Source organism: Scyliorhinus torazame, chromosome 14 (genome assembly GCF_047496885.1).
Source record: "Scyliorhinus torazame isolate Kashiwa2021f chromosome 14, sScyTor2.1, whole genome shotgun sequence".
In the NCBI taxonomy this organism is placed as follows: Eukaryota; Metazoa; Chordata; class Chondrichthyes; order Carcharhiniformes; family Scyliorhinidae; genus Scyliorhinus; species Scyliorhinus torazame.
In genome coordinates, this window is record NC_092720.1 from 122,159,067 (window position 1) to 122,173,849 (window position 14,783).

Sequence of the window (14,783 nt, forward strand, 5' to 3'; positions counted from 1 at the left end):
CATCGATGACAGCATGATTTATTTCAGACACCATTACTAAATGGCTTTCTGCAGCCGTATTCATAACTCAGATATTCACGTTTTCACACATATCCCTAAACTCATCATTGGCAAATTCTCACCCATTGTCCGTAAGGGATTTTGCTGGTGGACCCATTCCTATCCCTATCCATTTTTCCACGATTTGATCCAGAATTACTCTCTTTTCTTTACTTCGTACAATCGTAGATTGACTAAATCTGGTTGCTAAATCTACAAAATAAATATATTATTTGCTTTATCCCAGATCTTAAGGTCCATGGTCACAATGTCGTTAAAATCCCTGGCCAAAGGTAGGGTTACTATCGGTCGTGCTGGTGTCCTTCTGTACTTCCTACAAACTTCACAGCGGTCACTAACCTGTTCTATCAGTATAGTATAGTCGTCATCCCTTACCCCTGCATCCTTTAATACATTTTTCAGCCTCCGAGGAGATGGATGAGCAAATTGCCAATGCAGTTTTAATACCACAAGCTTTTTATCAGCTAAAGTCCCATTTTCAACTGCCATTTTCAACATTCAACATCCTTAACCACTTTACTTGAAATATTATTTGTCAGTAATGAAATAAACTAGTGTCCCGACTGGGTAAATTGTAAGTCCACCGTCTTTCCAAAAACTGTTGCCTTATCCTGTTCCATATCCAGTTTCATGTGTGCTTTCTTCATCGACCGTCTGCTCAGAATCAAAGGTATCTCACTTGATACAACATCCGTGCTAATGAAATAATTCACTCCGGCAATATTGCAAGGGATCACCACTCTTTTCAGCGACTTCAGAATATTATCATCCCCAACCCTGAAACTTGTGGAGCTTTCAAATTCCTTAACCTCGTTACGATTTTCAGCATTCAAAGAGTCCAGATAACATTTTAACCAGTCAATTCCACACACAGTAGATGTGCAGCCACTGTCCAATACAACACAATTGAAGGATTCTGCAACCAACACCCTCGTTACCGGCGTAAAATTGCTTGTCAATAGGACAATGCCTTCTTTCTGGTCACTACCTTTTTCCTCTTCTGACTCTTCCGTGTCATATGTCGCTTCAAACACTCTATCATAATGAGTTGGACAGTTGAAAGCATAATGGTATTGAGAGTCACATCGATTTATCATGCCCCGTGCATTTTTGGAGTTCATCTTCCTATTGTAGGTTCTAACTGGGTTTCTGTCTTCATAATTTCCTTGTCTCGGTCTCCTTCTGTATTGAGCCCTGTTCGTAGCCATACGGTTTCGCCATCCTGTTAGTAGTGTATCTTCCATATTCTGCCTTATTGCAGGCTAACCTATTTGGGTCATCAGAGCCATCGGAATCAATGTTTCCCCAGAAACTTTTGTAAAGCTTTTGTCATCTGTTCGAATAAGGTATCCTTATCAGTAAACAGAACTCCTGTCAAAACCAGGAGCCTATCCATGTTGCTCACTCTAGCACAGTCAAGTAATTTAAAGGCCAACACAGACTGTGGAAATTCCAGATTGTGTTTCTGCAGCCTTTTATATAGTCTGCCAAATTCCATTATATATTCTTCCATGGAGATATCCTCCATTTTCCAGAACTTATCAAAATCCGACCATGCTTCATACGCACTTAACAAGTCATCTTTCTTATAAATCTTATCCATATAATGTAATAAAGTCTCCAGACCTTCTTCTGAGTCGAACTCTTCCAATTCCAGCTCAGAAAGCACTTTGTTTCAGATTTTACTGCCATATGGTAGAGAAAGAGCCAATGCTATACCTTGTTTTCTCTTTCCCAAAGCAGTTACCTTAGTCCACATAACTACTGCACTTCTCCATTGGTCGTACGATTCCCTTTCAGAAGATAAGGGAAGATAGTCATATCCAGCCATATATCCCTTTTTTTCTTTTCTCACTCACTCCTTGGTTTGTATCTTTCAACCCTTCACATTGACACAGCAACCATCCTCTGCTACCAATTGTTAGACGTTTTAGTTGCTGTGATATGAAGAGTCTGAAGTTCTGTTCCTTTTTCACCAACACACACTTATTTCATTCCAACAGACTTTGCACAAAACTCTAACGACACATCACCTGACAGAGGCCACCTGAAGCACCTTTACATATCAGTGTCAATTAATGGATACTTAACATAAATGAGACAACTAATTGCAATGTCTCTTAACCCATTACTTAACAACTAAGGGCAATTTATCATGGCCAATCCACCTAATCTGCACGCCTTTGGACGGTGGAAGGAAACCGGAGCACCCGGAGGAAACCCACGCAGACACGGGAGAACGTGGAGACTCCTGGCGCTGTGAAGCTACAGTGCTATCCACTTGTGCTACCGTGCTACACATATCTCTATACTTCACTTATTTTAAACCCTACAATGTCTCTATCTCTATAGTCTAGTTACTTTAAACTTTACATTTTCCCAATCTCTCTACTCATTATTTTAAACTCTACACTGTCCTTATATATCTCTACTCATCATTTTTAACTCTATACTATCTCTTTATCTCTACACTCCTGTTGTTTTTAATTCTACTCTTCACATATTTCTATTCTTCACTTATTTGAACCTACACTGTCTCTATCTCTATATTCTAGTTACTTTAAACTTTACATTTTCCCAATCTCTATCTTCCAGTTATTTTTAAAACGACACTGTCCCAATCTTTATACTCAAAACTATCCATATCTCTACAATAGTTATTTTGATACACTGTCCCTATTTCCATATTCCAGTTATATTAAACTCTACACTGTCACTATCTCTTTTGTTTTAAAGTCTGCTCTGTACTATTTCTCTGCTTGTTATTTTAAACTCTACACTGTACCTATGTCTCTACATGTTATTTTAAGCGGTGAACTGTTCCCATATCTGTACCCCAATTATTTGAAACTCTACCCTATCCCTATATTATGTTAAACTACACTGTCCCTATATCTTCGCGCCCCCCCCCCCCCCCCCCCCCACCACCCCCACCCCCACCACCACCACCACCACCATCACCCCCAGCATTTTAAACTCTGTCCTTATCTATTGCAAAAGATTTCTAAGAACAATTTCTGCTTTAATTCTTACATAGATCGCTGCCTATTTAAGCAAAAGAGATTTTGTGGACCATGGCAGCCACACTGATCCTGTGGGTGAGTAAGAATCTTTGCTGTTCCACATTCATTCTGTGTTTTACCATTTTCTTCACTTTTAGTGTTAGGAACAGTTTAATCTGTCATCCAGCTCACAGGGCTCACTCTATGCTGTCAGTGCCATAGAGCACCTGGAAAGTCTGGCTCTGTGGGGTAGTGTCTCTCACTCTGCAGGTCTGACTCTGTGGGGTAGTGACTCTCACTCTGGGGTCTGACTCTGGGGTTCTGTCCCTCACACTGGTGTCTGACTCAGTGGGGTTGTGTCCCTCACTCTGGGGTCTGTCTCTGTGGTGTTTGTCCCTCACACTGCAGGTCTGACTCAGTGGGGTTGTAACTCTCACTCTGGGGTCTGACTCTGTGGGGATGTGGCCCTCACACTGGTGTCTGACTCAGTGGGGTTGTGTCCCTCACACTGGTGTCTGACTCAGTGGGGTTGTATCCCTCACTCTGGGGTCTGACTCAGTGGGGTTGTGTCCCTCACACTGGTGTCTGACTCAGTGGGGTTGTGTCCCTCACACTGGTGTCTGACTCAGTGGGGTTGTGTCTCTCACTCTGGGGTCTGACTCTGTGGGGTAGTGTCCCTCACTCAGGGGTCTGACTCTGTGGGGTAGTGTCCCTCACTCTGCAGGTCTGACTCTGTGGGGTAGTGTCCCTCACTCTGCAGGTCTGACTCTGTGGGGTTGTGACTCTCACTCTGGGGTCTGACTCTGTGGGGTAGTATCCCTCACTCAGGGGTCTGACTCTGTGGGGTAGTGTCCCTCACTCTGCAGGTCTGACTCTGTGGGGTTGTGACTCTCACTCTGGTGTCTGACTCAGTGGGCTTGTGTCCCTCACACTGGTGTCTGACTCTGTGGGGTAGTGTCCCTCACTCTGCAGGTCTGACTCTGTGGGGTAGTGTCCCTCATTCTGCAGGTCAGACTCTGTGGGGTTGTGTTCCTCACTCTGGTGTCTGACTCAGTGGGGTTGTGTCCCTCACTCTGGGGTCTGTTTCTGTGGGGTTGTGTTCCTCACTCTGGGGTCTGACTGGGGTTGTGTCCCTCACACTGGTGTCTGACTCAGTGGGGTTGTGTCCCTCACACTGGTGTCTGACTCAGTGGGGTTGTATCCCTCACACTGGTGCCTGACTCTGTGGGGTAGTGTCCCTCACTCTGCAGATCTGACTCTGTGGGGTAGTGTCCCTCACTCTGCAGGTCTGACTCTGTGGGGTTGTGTTCCTCACTCTGGTGTCTGACTCAGTGGGGTAGTATCCCTCACTCTGGTGTCTGACTCAGTGTGGTTGTGTCCCTCACTCTGCAGGTCTGACTTTGTGGGGTAGTGTCCCTCACTCTGCAGGTCTGACTCTGTGGGGTGGTGTCCCTCTCTCTGCAGGTCTGACTCAGTGGGGTTGTGTGTCTCACTCTGGGATCTGACTCAGTGGGGTAGTGTCCCTCACTCTGTGGTCTGATTCTGTGGGGTAGTGTCCCTCACTCTGTGGTCTAATTCTGTGGGGTAATGTCTCTCACTCTGGGGTCTGACTCTGGAGTTCTGTCCCTCACAATGGTGTCTGACTCAGTGGGGTTGTGTCCCTCACACTGGTGTCTGACTCAGTGGGGTAGGCTCCCTCACTCTGCAGGTCTGACTCTGTGGGGTAGTGTCCCTCACTCTGCAGGTCTGACTCTGTGGGGTAGTGTCCCTCACTCTGCAGGTCTGACTCAGTGGGGTAGTGTCCCTCACTCTGCAGGTGTGACTCAGTGGGGTAGTGTCCCTCACCCTGGGATCTGACTCTGTGGGGTAGTGTCCCTCACTCTGCAGGTCTGGCTCAGTGGGGTTGTGACTCTCACTCTGGTGTCTGACTCTGTGGGGTAGTGTCCCTCACTCTGCAGGTCTGACTCTGTGGGGTTGTGTTCCTCACTCTGGTGTCTGACTCAGTGGGGTTGTGTCCCTCACTCTGGGGTCTGTCTCTGTGGGGTTTGTCCCTCACACTGCAGGTGTGACTCAGTGGGGTAGTGTCTCTCACTCTGCAGGTCTGACTCTGTGGGGTAGTGTCCCTCACTCTGGGGTCTGTCTCTGTGGAGTTTGTCCCTCACACTGCAGGTGTGACTCAGTGGGGTAGTGTCTCTCACTCTGCAGGTCTGACTCAGTGGGGTTGTGTCCCTCACTCTGCAGGTCTGACTCTGTGGGGTAGTGTCCCTCACTCTGCAGGTCTGACTCTGTGGGGTAGTGTCCCTCACTCTGCAGGTCTGACTCTGTGGGGTTGTGTTCCTCACTCTGGTGTCTGACTCAGTGGGGTTGTGTCCCTCACTCTGGGGTCTGTCTCTGTGGGGTTTGTCCCTCACACTGCAGGTGTGACTCAGTGGGGTAGTGTCTCTCACTCTGCAGGTCTGACTCTGTGGGGTAGTGTCCCTCACTGTGCAGGTCTGACTCTGTGGGGTAGCGTCCCTCACTCTGGTGTCTGACTCTGTGGGGTAGTGTCCCTCACTCTGCAGGTCTGACTCTGTGGGGTTGTGTTCCTCACTCTGGTGTCTGACTCAGTGGGGTTGTGTCCCTCACTCTGGGGTCTGTCTCTGTGGGGTTTGTCCCTCACACTGCAGGTGTGACTCAGTGGGGTAGTGTCTCTCACTCTGCAGGTCTGACTCAGTGGGGTTGTGTCCCTCACTCTGCAGGTCGGACTCTGTGGGGTAGTGTCCCTCACTCTGCAGGTCTGACTCTGTGGGGTAGTGTCCCTCACTCTGCAGGTCTGACTCAGTGGGGTTGTGTGTCTCACTCTGGGATCTGACTCAGTGGGGTAGTGTCCCTCACTCTGTAGTCTGATTCTGTGGGGTAGTGTCCCTCACTCTGGGGTCTAATTCTGTGGGGTAATTTATCTCACTCTGGGGTCTGACTCAGTGGGGTTGTATCCCTCACACTGGTGTCTGACTCAGTGGGGTAGGCTCCCTCACTCTGCAGGTCTGACTCTGTGGGGTAGTGTCCCTCACTCTGCAGGTCTGACTCTGTGGGGTAGTGTCCCTCACTCTGGGATCTGTCTCTGTGGGGTTTGTCTCTCACTCTGCAGGTGTGACTCAGTGGGGTAGTGTCCCTCACCCTGGGATCTAACTCTGTGGGGTAGTGTCCCTCACTCTGCAGGTCTGGCTCAGTGGGGTTGTGTTCCTCACTCTGGTGTCTGACTCAGTGGGTTTGTGACTCTCACTCTGGTGTCTGGCTCAGTGGGGTGGTGTCCCTCACTCTGCAGGTCTGACTCTGTGGGGTTGTGTTCCTCACTCTGTGGTCTGATTCTGTGGGGTAGTGTCCCTCACTCTGGGGTCTAATTCTGTGGGGTAATGTCTCTCACACTGAGGTCTCCTCTAAACTTTGCCCCTCGCACCTTAGGGCGGCACAGTGGTTAGCACTGCTGCCTCACAGCTCCAGGATCCCGGGTTCAATTCCAGCCTCAGGTAACTGTCTATGTGGAGTTTGCACGTTCTCCCCGTGTCTGCGTGGGTTTCCTCCGGGTGCTCCGGTTTCCTCCCACAGTCCAAAAATGTGCAGGTTAGGTGCATTGGCCATTGTAAATTGCCCCTTAGTGTCCAAAAATGTTAGGGGGGGTTACTGGGTTACAGGGATAGGGTGGAAGCCTGGGCTTAAACTTATGTAGGGTGCTCTTTCCAAGGGCCAGTGCAAACACAATGGGCTGAATGGTCCCCTTCTGCATTGTTGGGTTTCTATGATTCTGAATGGGTCTCCTGTAAATACGCCACATCAGCCTTCATATTTCTCAGATGTACAAAAACTCATGACCTTTTTATTAGGCTGTTTAGTCCCCGAACATTCCAAGTTATCAACCGGACAGTGGGCCTTCTACACCCCCCCACCCCACCTCCCAACACCCCGCCCCAGAGTTGTAGTGATATGCATCACTGGATATACACAAGGGGTTAATGTAAATACACTACAACTAAGTAACCACTAGAGGGAACACCAGAGATGTCATGACATGCAGACACACAACCAATGGGTCATTAGAACAGGACACAACCAATGGGTAATCAGGACATCCAGAGGTGGCATTACCACAAGGGGCACTACACGACCCATATAAAAGGACAGGGCCCACAGGCTCTGCCTCTTTCCACAGACAGACATCTGGAGAGTTAGACAGGGTTGATCAGCAACATCACACCCCAGCACATGGCTTAGAGCAAGCTGGTACAGTTAGACTGAGTTACTACAGTTAGATTAGCAGAGAGTCGAACTCATTTGAAAACTGTGTTAATAGTTCAATAAACACGTTGAACTCACTTCAGAGTCTGGAACATCCTTTAGTTAAGACTGCATCAAGTAGCAGCCTGTGTTATCCGAAGCAGCATAACACAACTTAATACCAGGAGTGACTGTTCAATCAATTTAGTTCAACTCAGCAAGATCCGTGACAACCAGCTACTGAATACAGGCACAATGGACAAGATTCAGGCTCCTCATCAGCTCCGGACCACCGGCAATCTTAGTGCCAACAGGCGATCATTCAAGCAAAAATTTCAACTATACGTGGACCTCAATGGCGCGACCGATGCTCGGACGATAGCTCTTCTACTCACCATTGCGGGTGACCATGCGATAGGGATCTTCAACTCCTTTAAATACTCCGACGGGCAGGACAGAACAAAATTTTAGACCATCCTGGACAAATTCGACAGCCACTGCGAGGTAGACACAAAAGAAATGGGTAAAACTGGCGCGAATAATCACCACGAGGCAGAGGTAGGGTTGCAACAGAAGCAGATGGCAGTTTTGATTGGCAGCCATCTTGCGCGTATCCAGCCAGACCAGTCCACGCATGCGCATTTCCCGCGAAGACACGAACCGGCAAAACGGTGTTTTGCGCATGCGCAGTTGCGAAAAGAGCGCACAGTAAAGGAGCCTTGGCGCGCGCATGCGCAATGGAGTCCTATGCATGACGTCACGAGCGTCATGATGTCAGCGGCCCCGGACCACGCCCACTTAAAGGGGAAATGTCCGAAAATTTAAAAGAAGAGTTTTAAAGCCACAAAACACAATTCTTTCACCTCGAAAGACAGAACAATGCCTGAACTTCTACCTGCAGTTGAAAATAACCTCCGCAGCATCCTGGAACAAGCAGTTAGCACCACCCAAAGAGATGATTTTTACATTGAAGAATACTACTCAGAAGATGATTTCATCATTGGACATAGCGAGCACAATAACAAATCCGAACCACAAAGAGATGATTTGTACATTGAAGAATACTACTCAGATATGGATGAGTTCTTCGGATTTGAGGATTGTTGCATCAGCAACACGGTTGCAAAGCTGAACGCATCTCTACTCATGGTAGACAAATCCAATACCATGATGCCATGGCAGCTCATCGATACATTCGATGACAGCAACCTGTCAAATACCCAAGAAGAAGACGAAGCCCACAGAGAGCAGCCTGACGCCACACCAGTGGTCCACGCACCCCGAAGAGTCCCCGACTCCACACAGAAAGCGATGACAGAATCCACAGCGAGACCACTGCACGACTCCGTTGAGAGCGCACAGATTGTGGGCAGCACGGTAGCATTGTGGTTAGCACTGCTCCAGGGTCCCAGGTTCGATTCCCGGCTTGGGTCACTGCCTGTGCGGAGTCTGCAGGTTCTCCCCGTATGTGCGTGTGTTTCCTCCGGGTGCTCCGGTTTCCTCCCACAGTCCAAAGATGTGCGGGTTAGTTGGATTGGCCATGCTAAATTGTCCTTCGTGTCCAAAATTGCCCTTGGTGTTGGGTGGAGTTACTGGGTAATGGGGATAGGGTGGAGGTGTGGGCTTGGGTTGGGTGCTCTTTCCAAGAGCCAGTGCAGACTCGATGGGCTGAATGGCCTCCTTCTGCGCTGTAGATTCTATGATTCTATGATTCACTCCACAGCGAGACCACTGCACGACTCCACACAGGGAACGATGCCAGACTCCACAGAGAGAGCGATAAAAGCCTCCTCAGCAAGCTTGTTGACAGACTCCACAATGGAAGCAACTCAAGACTCAAGACCATGAAGGTCTATCCACCTTATCTGCGCAACCAGCAGCAGACGATGCAAGTCTACAATGCTCACGTCAACAACAAAAAGACTATGACAGTCTACCTAGATTATTTGAACCACCAGAACCAGACTATGAAAGTCTACCCAGCTCATTCAACCAACAAGAAGACACTGAAGGTCTATCCACTGTATGTGAGACAAGTGACAAAGGCATCACAATTCCCATACAAGATGTGCAACATCTCAACGAGACTGACAGATCTCAGCTCATATGTACAGAGGCACTTGACAATCAAAGTGAAAGTACTTGTGAATCCAGTGAGATCACGTCAATTAAAACTTCATCCACTCGAGCCTATCCACACGAAAATTAAATCTTGAAGATTTTGACTCCAGACGAGGAGCATCAAGAAACTAAAGATGATTCGTGACCCAGAAATGACTCCAGAAAAGGAGCACCAAGGAATCAAAGAGGAATCACGTCAACCACAAAGGAGTGATGTCACCAAGATCAATGCCACATCAGGTCATTCTCACAATCCTCAAGAAGAAACGCTCAATGAAGCATCAGATACCACAAAGGAGGGACTTCCAGTTGTGGCTATGCAGAGCTAAGTCGCACGTTCGGCAGCTCCCTCTTGGAACGGTCTTTTGGGTTCTTTTCAGGGCCCTCAACAGCATTTTTTCGACATTTCCCAGTATGGGAAGAAGACTGCAACATTCCCCCGACAGTGTATGGTTTGGACCAGGTGCGGGGCGACTAAAAAAGTGGTGGTGAACCCAAAGAAAGTACGAGGGAAGAAGAGCAAGATGGCGGCGGGCGGGGACCAGGCAGCGTGGATGCAGTGGGCGGAGGAGCAACAGGAGGTTATCCAGCGCTGCTTCAGGGAGCTCAAAGCGGACCTGCTGGAGCCGATGAAGGCTTCTATTGATAAGCTGCTGGAGACCCAGACGGTCCAGCGGGTGGCGATCTGCGAGGTCCGACAAAAGATCTCTGATAACGAGGACGAGATCTTGGGCCTAGCGGTAAAAGTGGAGGTGCACGAGGCGCTCCACAAGAAATGGCAGGAACGGTTCGAGGAGATGGAGAATCGGTCGAGGCGAAAGAATCTGCGGATCCTGGGCCTCCCGGTGGGGCTGGAGGGGTCGGACATGGGGGCCTATGTGGTCACCATGTTGAACTCGCTGATGGGAGCGGGGTTCTTCCAGGGGCCCCTGGAGCTGGAAGGGGCCCATAGAGCGCTGGCGAGGAGGCCCAAGGCTAACGAGCCGCCACGGGCGGCGTTGGTGCGGTTTCATCGGTTCGCTGATCGGGAGTGCGTACTCAGGTGGGCCAAGAAAGAGAGGAGCAGCATGTGGGAGAATGCGGAGGTTCGTGTATATCAGGACCGGGCGAAGGCAGTACTGCACAGAAAGGGGGTGAAGTTTGGCATGCTGCAGCCGGCGCGTCTGTGGGTCACCTACAAGGACTGGCACCATTATTTTGAGTCCCCGGAGGAGGCGTGGGCCTTTGTGCAGGCCGAGGAACTGGACACAAACTGAGGGTCGGGGTGGGGGTTCGGACATGGGGATGGTCGGGGATTGTAGTTGTTGTGTTACATTTTGAGGGGGGGTTCTTCGTTCTTGTTCAGTTTTGGTTCGGTGTGGGTGGGTTGGGCACTGTTTTGGTTGGGTCTGTCGGGTGGGGTCTTGGAGGGGGGCAAGTAAACGGAGTAGGGGGTGGATGGCCGATAGGGGGGTTGGGGCCCCGCGGGGGAGGGGGAGGGTGAGGGCCCCCGCGGGGGAGGGTGAGGGCCCACGCGGGGGAGGGTGAGGGCCCCGCGGGGGAGGATGAGGGCCGAGTCGGGGGTGAGGGGACTGGGCCTGTAAAACGAGCTGCGACAGAGGAGGCGGGGCTGGGCAGGTGGAAAGCGCGGGTTTTTTCCTTCGCGGAAGGCTGGAAGGGGCGGGGCCAGGAAACACGTGTTTTTCCCGCGTTTGGGATGAAAGGGGGAGGCGGAGAGCCAGCCTGCTGGTGAGTAATGGAGGGGGAGAGAAAGACCCACAATGGGAGGAGTCGTAGGAGAGGCAGCACGGTAGTATAGGGGCAGCACGGTAGCATAGGAGCTAGTGGCGAGATTAGGGGCCCCGATTGGGTTGGAGGAGCTGGCCAAAGGGATCGTGAGCATGCAGGCGGGGAGGGCACCGGGGCCGGACGGTTTCCCGGTCGAATTTTACAAAAAATATGTGGACCTGTTGGGGCCGTTGCTGGTTAGGACTTTAAATGAGGCAAGGAAGGGAGGGGGGTGGCATTGCTCCCGACGATGTCCCGGGCACTGATCTCCTTGATCCTGAAGCGGGACAAGGATCCCCTCCAGTGTGGGTCTTACAGGTCGATTTCATTGTTAAATGTAGATGCCAAGGTGCTGGCGAAGGTCTTAGCCACGAGAATTGAGGATTGTGTGCCGCAGGTCATCCATGAAGACCAGACGGGGTTTGTGAAGGGGAGACAGTTGAACGCGAATGTGCGGAGGCTCTTGAACGTTATGATGATGCCGGCGAGGGAGGGGGAGGCGGAGATGGTGGCGGCGATGGACGCTGAGAAGGCCTTCGATCGGGTAGAGTAGGGGTACTTGTGGGAGGTGCTGAAGAGATTCAGGTTTGAGGAGGGGTTCGTCAGGTGGGTTAGGCTGTTGTACGAGGTCCCGATGGCGATTGTGGCCACAAACAAGAGGAGGTCTGAGTACTTTTGGTTGCATCAAGGGACGAGGCAGGGGTGTCCCTTGTCCCCCCTGCTCTTCGTGCTGGCGATTGAACCCCTGGCTATGGCACTGAGGTGGGGGGAATGCCGGAGGTAATGAGGATCCTCCGGGAGTTCGGGGATTTCTCAGGGTACAAGCTCAACATGGGGAAGAGCGAGTTGTTTGTGGTTTACCCAGGGGACCAGGAGAGGGGGATTGGCGAGCTCCCACTAAAAAGGGCGGAGAGGAGCTTCAGGTATTTGGGGGTCCTGGTGGCCAGGAGCTGGGGGGCCCTGCAAAGGCTTAATTTCACGAGGCTGGTGGAGCAAATGGAGGAGGAGTTTAAGAGGTGGGACGCGTTGCCGCTGTCCCTGGCGGGTAGGGTGCAGTCAGTCAAGGTGACGGTGCTCCCAAGGTTTTTGTTCCTGTTCCAGTGCCTCCCAATTCTTATCCCGAAGGCCTTCTTTAGGAGGGTCAACAGGAGCATAACGGGGTTTGTGTGGGCGCGAGGGTAGGGGTGGGGGGGGGGGCTGGCGCTGCCCAACCTCTGTGGGCACTACTGGGCTGCCAATGCGGCAATGATGCGCAAGTGGGTGATGGATGGGGAGGGGGCGGCATTGAAGAGGCTGGAGACGGCGTCTTGTGAGGGCACGAGTCTGGGGGCGCTGACAACAGCGCCACTGCCGCTCCCTCCAAGGAGGTATACCACGAGCCCGTGGTGGCGGCTGCCCTCAAAATGTGGGAGCAATGGAGGTGGCACGGGGGAAGTGGGGGCCTCGGTGTAGACCCCGATACGGGGGAACCACCGGTTTGTCCTAGGGAGAATAGATGGAGGGTTTTCGGGGTGGCACAGGGCAGGGATAAGAATGTTGGGGGACCTGTTTGTGGATGGGAAGTTCGTGAGCCTGGGTGAACTGGAGGAGAAGTACGGGCTCCCCCTGGGAACGCCTTTAAGTATCAACAGGTAAGGGCGTTTGCCAGGCGGCAAGTGGTGCAATTCCTGCTGCTGCCGCCACGCACAGTACAGGACAGGGTGCTCTCGGGGGTGTGGGTTGGAGAGGGGAAGATCTCTGCAACATACCAGGTGATGCAGGAGGAGGCGGAGGCCTCTATGGTGGAGTTGAAAGGTAAGTGGGAGGAGGAGTTGGAGGAGGAGATCGAGGAGGGGACATGGGCAGATGCCCTTGGGAGGGTGAACTCTTCCTCTTTGTGCGCGAGGCTCAGCCTCATACAGTTTAAGGTGCTGCACAGGGCACACATGACCGCGACAAGGATGAGCTGGTTTTTTAGGGGTGAGGACAGGTGTGTTAGGTGCTCAGGGAGCCCAGCAAACCACACCCATATGTTCTGGGCATGCCCAGTGCTGGAGGAATTTTGGAAGGGCGTAGCGAGGACGGTGTCGAGGGTGGTAGGATCCAGGGTCAAACCGGGCTGGGGGCTCGCAATATTTGGGGTTGCAGAGGAACCAGGAGTGCAGGAGGCGAAAGAGGCCGGTATTCTGGCCTTTGTGTCCCTGGTAGCTCGGCGAAGGATTCTTCTTCAGTGGAAGGATGCGAGGCCCCCAAGCGTGGAATCCTGGATCAGCGATATGGCGGGGTTTATTAAATTGGGGAGGGTGAAATTTGCCTTAAGGGGATCGGTGCAAGGGTTCTTCAGGCGGTGGCAAGCGTTCTTGGACTTCCTGGCAGAACGGTAGACGATGGTCAACAGCAGCAACCCAGGGGGGCGGGGTGGGTTCTATTTTATTTTTGTTTGTCCATACTGGGGGATCTGAGGGGGTGTATATATTTGCTATGTTTGCCTTGTGTTTCAGCGTGTGTTAATGTATTATTTATGTATAGGGGTGGGGCCACTGGGTTGTTTTGTTTTGTTTTGTATTTAATTCTATTGGGTTCCTTTTACATTTTGTTGTTGATATTTTGTGAAAACTTTAATTAAAATTATTCTTTAAAAAAAAAAGATACCACGAAGGACACTTTCACAAGTAACTTTGAGAATGACTCGAATTATCCACATGGAACGGTCATTGAGCGCAACAAGCACAACAATAAAACCTACAAGAACAACAACAAGAAGCATAACAAAGGCAACAACAGCAACAACAAGCATGACAAACACAACAAAAACAACAACAATAGAACAACGACTTGTACGACATGGTACAACTCTGCACATGAAGGACAATGTGACAGCACAGCTCAAGACAATGGCAAGAGTGCAGACATGACATGACACCAAATCACGTTTGCTCCACTACAAACCAGCAAACCAGCTTTCAGGAAACATGACATACAGAATCGCTACCACAAGCATAGAAAAAAAAAAAGAGTCCAAATCAGACAACGAAATGAAGCGACCATTCGAACACCTCATGATCACAGGAACACTGACGGCGTTCACAAGAAAATGACAGCATCAACATCACCACTTCAACAGCTAAACAAGCAAGCCACTCGACCGTACCAATTCCTAAAGTTTGGACTCCTAAATGTTAATTGGTATTGTATAATCATCAATATCATCACAACTTGTACATGTCGTCATTTATCTACCTGTTATGTGCAATTTTCTTTAACAAAGTACAGAAAATATGTAACATGAAAAAAGGGGGGATGTAGTGATATGCATCACTGTATATACACAAGGGGGTAATCTAAATACACTACAACTAAGTAACCACTAGAGGGAACACCAGAGATGTCATGACATGCAGACATACAACCAATGGGTCATTAGAACAGGACACAACTAATGGGTAATCAGGACACCCAGAGGTGGCATTAGCACAAGGGGGCACTACACGACCCATATAAAAGGACAGGGCACACAGGTTCTGCCTCTTTCCACAGATAGACATCTAGAGAGTTAGACAGGGTTGATCAGCAGCTTCACACCTCAGCACGTGGCTTAGAGCA

General features: G+C 50.4%; 1 protein-coding gene across 3 annotated transcripts in view; it reads left to right on the forward strand.

The window, feature by feature from the left end:
• LOC140389996 (beta-arrestin-1-like) overlaps nucleotides 1–14,783 on the forward strand; it is a 73,617-nt gene that overhangs the window by 17,234 nt on the left and 41,600 nt on the right. For all 3 annotated transcript variants that reach the window (XM_072474752.1, XM_072474751.1, XM_072474753.1), the window contains exon 3: nucleotides 3,098–3,158. In XM_072474752.1, the coding sequence (XP_072330853.1) occupies nucleotides 3,098–3,158 (61 nt within the window). The remainder of the gene's footprint in view (nucleotides 1–3,097; nucleotides 3,159–14,783) is intronic.